Below are 6,650 nucleotides of genomic sequence, written 5' to 3' on the forward strand. Positions count from 1 at the left end.
ATTCATTCATTCATTCATTCGTTTTAATTATTTTAGTACTTCACATTAAACTAAACACATTTGAGAAATATTGCCTTGACACCTAGCTGAAATAAAATAATTTTTAAAGTAATGTATTTTTTAACCTTATAATAACCTATTACAATAATAACCCTACACTATATGGACAAAATAAAAAAAAAACACTGAAGCATTTTTCAGAATATCTTCTTTTATGTTCCACAGAAGAAGGGAAGTCGTACAGGTTTGTAACAACATGAGGGTGATTTAATAATGAGGGAATATAAAATGTAGATTTTGTTTGTTGTTTGTAGATTGTATCGTGTCACTCCATAGACTTAGGTTGTTGTGCTGTGTTATATGTCTTAGAGGCATCGACTCATCCCAGTCGATACATCTCGAGGTGTATGGATTTCTAAGTGATGCCATGTTGTTCGGTCGGCCTGCCTGAGCAGTTAGCGGTCTGATTGCTGTTGTGAGGTGGAGCGGGTTTGATCTGCTGATGGCTCTGGCACCTGCAGTGATGCTACAGTGCCACTGAGGCCAATTAAAACATGAAAGGTGCTTCCCACCATCCGACTGGCAGCGCCAGAGGAGAGGGCTGGTGAAGGAAGCGAAGGAGGCGATGGTGGAGGTGCACAGGCAAAGAAACTGGCGCTGTTTGCTCATGCGATGACAAGGTGAGAGGCGAAAGAGAAGCGAGAGAGAGCTGATGAAACAATTTAGTGCTTCCTCTTGCCTCTTTCCTGCTGCAGGGAGAGGAAACACAGTGTGAAAACAAGCCAAAACCTCCTTCAGAAAGAGCGATGTCACGCTGTCGAACATTATTAACATTTACATGTTCTGCAAGTTGTCATCTACAGGGCTTTCAGAAGACATTTGGCCTTCTGAAGTTTTGTATTTTAGTCTATTCCAGGCTTTAATATATTGTGTAAATACAGCGAGTCCAAGATAAAGAAACGGAACAATCTAATGAATGAATGAACAAACAAATAAATATGAACATATTTCATATTAAAAATAAGTACATAGAAATATATATTTAAATGTATTTTTGTATTTTTTAAACATTTAGTTATTTTTAAAGAAACACAAATATATAAGTATAAAATATATAGTTTTATTATATTGAATATTTATGTAGGGTTTTTTTCAGTTTAGTTTGTTTTTTTAGTATGTCAAGTTAAACAAAAATGAGATATTGTTTGATCTGAAATAAAATATATATTTTTTTATTATTTCAGTGTAATATTTATAGTTTTTTATATCATTCTATTATAATAGAATATTTATGTAGTTTTTATAATTTTTATGTTTTTATGTTAATTATTATTATTATTGTTATTATTATTATTATTATTATTATTATTATTTTCACATTCCCACTGCACAATATATTGTGCTAGTTATTGAGAGAGAATAATTTGTTTTTGTACTTTTGTGACAGCTTTGTTTATACGTTTTATTAATAATTGCATATATGCTTAAATGTGATGTGTGGGATATTAAAATGCTTTGTTTTCTGATATAATATATAGAGGGGATAATGACGAATACTGCAAATGAGTCAAAGATTAAAAAAAAAATAAAAAAATAAAAATGAATCTATCTATCTATCCATCCATCCATCCATCCATCCATCGAAATAAAAACCATGCTTATAGAATTGGTTTATTCAAGTCATTATATGTATTAATTGCATTTTTGTGTTTTCATGTCATGAGACAAACAATGGGTATTAACATTATACGGTAACACTTTGGCTAAATGTATTCACAATGTCTTCTATCTGTTCCCTTGCAGCCCTTGCTGGGAGTGAATGAGATGCCGTGTCGAGGCTAGAGGCAGCGGTGGACTGTTCCCGAGTCAGTGGAAAGCCCCTCTAGATGAGCCAGTCACAGCCACCCAGCTGCACGGTAAAGGAATAAGGATTTAATATGTCAACAGAGGCCGAGCTCCAGCCTGCTGCCAGACCCAGCGTCAGAAAGGATTCCAAGAAGAGAGGTACGAGCCCTCATACAGACACATGTGTAAACAGACAAACACACACTCACGCCCGGGGCCTTGTTCAGTCTGCGGGGGTCAGCTTTAAAATCACAGGCATACTGTGCAGATACCACACACACACTCACACATAAACCCACAGTGCCATAGGGCTGGAAGATAGAACTGAAGTCTTGTTATTTGTAACGTTTGGACAGAACTGAATGAATAACTGTTTATGTTAATGTTTCTCAGATGTAAATCTTGTAAAGTGTGGCAGTTTTTTTTTTTTCTCCCAGGATTTTTTGGTGAACAGAGTTTTATTTATCTATCTCATTCATTCATTTATTTAGTTAGTTATTTACTTGCTTGCTTACTTACTGGATGAGTTGGAGTCAGTGTTATTTTGATATCTTTGAGAAACTATTATAGTTTTTATTAATGTTTTGAATTTTTATTGTATTTTTCATTTTCATTTTAGTTAAAGTTTTAGTAATTTTGTTGTGTATTTTTTTGGCATTATTATTATTACTATTATTTTTAATATGTCTATGTTGTATTTTTTTATTTTAATTTCAGTTTTATATTCATTTTAATTATAGTTAAGGTTTTAGTAATTTAGTAAGTTTTAGTTGTATATTTTTGGAATTTTTATTAGCTTTTTATATGTCTATATAGTTTTTATTAATATTTTGAATGATTTTTTATTATTGTATTTTTATTTTTATTTTTATTTTAGTTAAAGTTTTAGTAATTTTGTTGTGTATTATGGCATTTTTTAATAAGTCTATTTAGTTTTTATTAATTTTTATTTCAGTTTTATATTCATTTTCATTGTAGTTAAAGTTTATTAATTCGGTTGTATTTTTTTTTTATATGTCTATATAGTTTTTATTCATTTTTATTTTTATTTCAGTTTTAGTTTCAGTTATTTTAGTACAAGGTAAACTAAATAAAATTGAGAATTGTTGCAACTAGCTGAAATAAAATATTTTTGTATTTATTTATTTTAGTTTACTTTTAGTTTACTTTTAGTTAACTATCTTTTAGTTAACTTTAGTTAACTACTTTTAGTTAATCTATTGTACAACACTATAATTCTTTAGCTAGGGACGACTGTTCTTCCATAAAAGTTAAAGTGAGAGGGACAGTTCCCTGGTGGATGCAGTATGATATTTATTGATTTTCTATATGTGTACTGTATGTCTTTATATGCCCACTGTTTTGTATTTGTATGCTCAGAATGATAATTTTGCATATTTTCCCTGTCAGCACCCTCATCTTTGCTGTGGTTCACACTCCTAACGGGTACTCAGACAGATGTTTGGTGTGGGACCAGTGCCAAGGGGCCTGTCGGTCATTGTATGGCACTGCATGGAGGGGACAGACTGTTGCCTCTCGTTATAATAAGGTCTTGTTGCACTGCCCTCTTGTGATGCACCACCTGTTCCTTAGTGGCCACACAATGGCGTTTTGTGCCAGGCTATGAGCCCATGAGACCGTAGCGGCACACCAGATGTCCCATAGAGCTGGGAAATGGAGATCATACAGTGAGAGCTCTGTCTGTCTAGAAGTCTCTGACTTCTACATATCGTTGTATGTCTACGAGCAAGTCTACAAACTTTATGGACGTCCTATACAAATATTATAACTTTTTTTTTTAATTATTCATGTTGCTTAGGGGGTGCCATAATAGATGTCATTGCGTTTAAAAAAAAACAACCAAACAGGGCACAACAGTATGTACAATAATTTATTTATTTATTTATAACTTCAATGTGAACAAATTCAATGATTCTCAAAGCATAATAGTGTTTATAAATTATTTTGTTTTTTTATTTAATAATTATGTGAATTTGACAACAAAAAGAAGCATTCACAAACTGTTTATTTATATATTTATTATGTGAATGTGACAATAAATTTAAATTCACAAAACTACCGTATTTATTTGTTTATTTATTTATTTATTTATAACATGATTTTGGACATAAATTCAATGATTCACAAAGCGAGTGTTTATAAATTATTTAGTTTTTTTATTTATTTAATAATTATGTGAATTTGACAATAAATTGAAACATTCACAAAGCATTTAACTATTTATTTGTTTGTTTGAAAATACACTGAAACATAATTCTGAAATGATCTGATTGGAATATTCACAAATAAGACCACTTTAAGACTTCTATAATGAGCAAAACTGTCAGCCAGATGCTCACATAAATATTAAATGAGCAATATAATGTCTGTATTGTGTAATTGTTGTGTAATTTCTTGTATAACTTTTAGTGTGGGATCATTTTGCTTATAATCACAGATACAGAAATAATACACTTAAAGGGGTGGTTCACTGTTTTTTTTCTAGGCTTGATTGTGTTTATGGGGTGCAGTCTAACATGTTAATGCTTCGTTTTTTAAAAAACACATTATTTTTCACATAATTTACCTTTATTCCACACCGCTCTGTCCCTTCTCTGAGAAACGCACTGATCATTTCCTTCTCTTGTGAAGCCCCTCCCTCAGAAATAGGCGATGGGCTCTGATTGGTTAGCTAGCCCAGTGTGTTGTACTTTGCTGCCTTTTCCAGAGGACGGGGTTTATCTGGGTTTGTTATGTCACAAATCCAGGAAGTAACTCGTTGTAGTCCCTACCAGCCGTTTTTGTAGGCATTAAACTGCCAGAATTTTAAAAGACGATATCTCTGTTTGCATTGAACTTTCAGCTTCGTAACTTTGCAGATATTGTTTATGCTCAAATAGCAATATTACACACTAACTAACGTTAAAAAAGTGAAATCGCAATGAACCACCCCTGGAAAGCCAACAGGAGGATCATCTGATTCCTCCCACCCTTTTCATTGCTTCAAACTGTCTTCAGTTTTTCAAGAACTGTCATGTTTTATGGTCAGAGAAGATCTACAAAGCAACAGTGAAGCCTAGATTGTTAACCTTTCTTTTTTAACCTATAGCAAACAAAAACAGATGCAGTTATCCCCCTGAGGAGACACATGCACGTAAATATGCTTCTGTCAATTGAATATTTAAGCACTAAATAGTGCTTATTCTCAACCAGTCAACAGTAACAAACAACATCCACCTCTCTTCATCATCTTCATAACAAGCCTGACCTGCATCTCTGTTCCCTGTGGAATGGATGTAATTGCACCTGCTGTCTTTTCCCCTAGAAACCATTTGAGCGCGACAAACTATCACAAATCCGTCTGTTTATGACCACAAAACACCACTAATCGGTTGTTAATGACAACGACCTTCCACCCCTGTGGAACCAGTTTAATATGACCTACAGCATGCGGTTAATGACAGCTTTCTCCTCATTCAAAGAAATGAGCTGATCCTCCTATGAGCTGCTCTATCCATACTGTACATGCCTTACCCAGAATGCAACAGTGGCCAATAGTGGAGAATGTATATTACTGCTGTCACGAATCCGGTCCGTGGCCTTCCGGCCGATTGCCACTAGAGGTCATTCTACCATTACATTGACTCTCACACTACACAGACTGTTACATGTCACTCCGGACTACAGTTCCCATCATTCATTGCACTTACACAGCTGAATTCACTGATCACACAGCCGTCACATTTCACACGCTCACCTGAGAGCCATTACACACACTATTTAACACTCTCTCAGTTCCTGTCCAGATCGCCATGTATTGTTCTGCATTTTCCACTCCCCAAGTGTTAGCTGCCTTACCGAGCCATTCCGTGTTTTCTGTTTTAGTCTCGTGTATTGTTCTGCGTTTATCACTCATCTAGCGATAGCTGCATTACTGAGCCTAGTGTCTTGCTTTCCTTGTTTTCATCGTCTTGCCTTGTCTGTTTCCCCGTGTTCTGATCACTGCCTGTGTACCTGGATTATCCCTCGAGTCTCGCCCAATTGGATACTGTTCGCCCCTGCCTGGACCTTTGCCTTGTACCTGGATTATCCCTCTTGCCTTGCCATCAATATACCTGTTTGCCATTGTCTGACCTATGCCTGTTTTTGACCACGTCTCTTGTGAATAAAGCCTTGCAGATGGATCCGCACGCTTCCTGTGTTCCTTCCGTTACAACTGCCTTGAATGATTGAAACGGTCATATTTACAAGATAAGCGCACATGAACACCACCACAATGTTGGACCAGTGGGAAGAACATTTCTATTTTTTAAATGGTAAATGTTTTAACATTAATAAGTAATTTAAAGGGATATACCACCTCAAAATGAAAAAATCAACCTCATGTCATTCAAACACTTTTGGTTCCTATTAGGGCTGCACGATATATCGAAATTATCGAAATATCGCAAATGTAAATATCGCAATATGCATATCGCAAGGGTGTGCGATATCTGAATCATTTTAATAATAGGCTACTTAAATCAAAACGTTGCAAAAGGTCAAATTTTTTGTTTGATGCATATAACAGAGAATTGCTTGACGTAAAAAGAGTTAAGTGCAATAAGTTGCAGAAAACAACTCTTTGCCGTCTCGTCTTGCTGTCTGACAGACTCACACCTGAAGCGCGCGCACAAGCCGCATCTCGCACAGCGTCTCTTCAATTCTGCCGCACACGTGCAAAGCGCGCACACACAGAGAGACGCGTTTCAGACCGAGTTGATTCGTCTTTCGCATCTCCTCATGTTTGAACAGACACATACACA

The 6,650-nt window shown here is 35.2% G+C and overlaps 1 protein-coding gene across 5 annotated transcripts in view; it reads left to right on the forward strand.

The window, feature by feature from the left end:
• The window catches only part of LOC107712876 (disabled homolog 1-like), a 457,572-nt gene that overhangs the window by 344,301 nt on the left and 106,621 nt on the right, over positions 1-6,650 (forward strand). For all 5 annotated transcript variants that reach the window (XM_016518249.1, XM_016518248.1, XM_016518251.1 and 2 more), the window contains one exon: positions 1,804-2,004. In XM_016518249.1, coding sequence (XP_016373735.1) covers positions 1,938-2,004 — 67 coding nt within the window. In that variant the 5' untranslated portion in view covers positions 1,804-1,937. The remainder of the gene's footprint in view (positions 1-1,803; positions 2,005-6,650) is intronic.

The sequence above is a fragment of the Sinocyclocheilus rhinocerous genome, unplaced genomic scaffold, assembly GCF_001515625.1.
Source record: "Sinocyclocheilus rhinocerous isolate Xijiao unplaced genomic scaffold, SAMN03320098_v1.1 scaffold478, whole genome shotgun sequence".
Classification (NCBI taxonomy): domain Eukaryota; kingdom Metazoa; phylum Chordata; class Actinopteri; order Cypriniformes; family Cyprinidae; genus Sinocyclocheilus; species Sinocyclocheilus rhinocerous.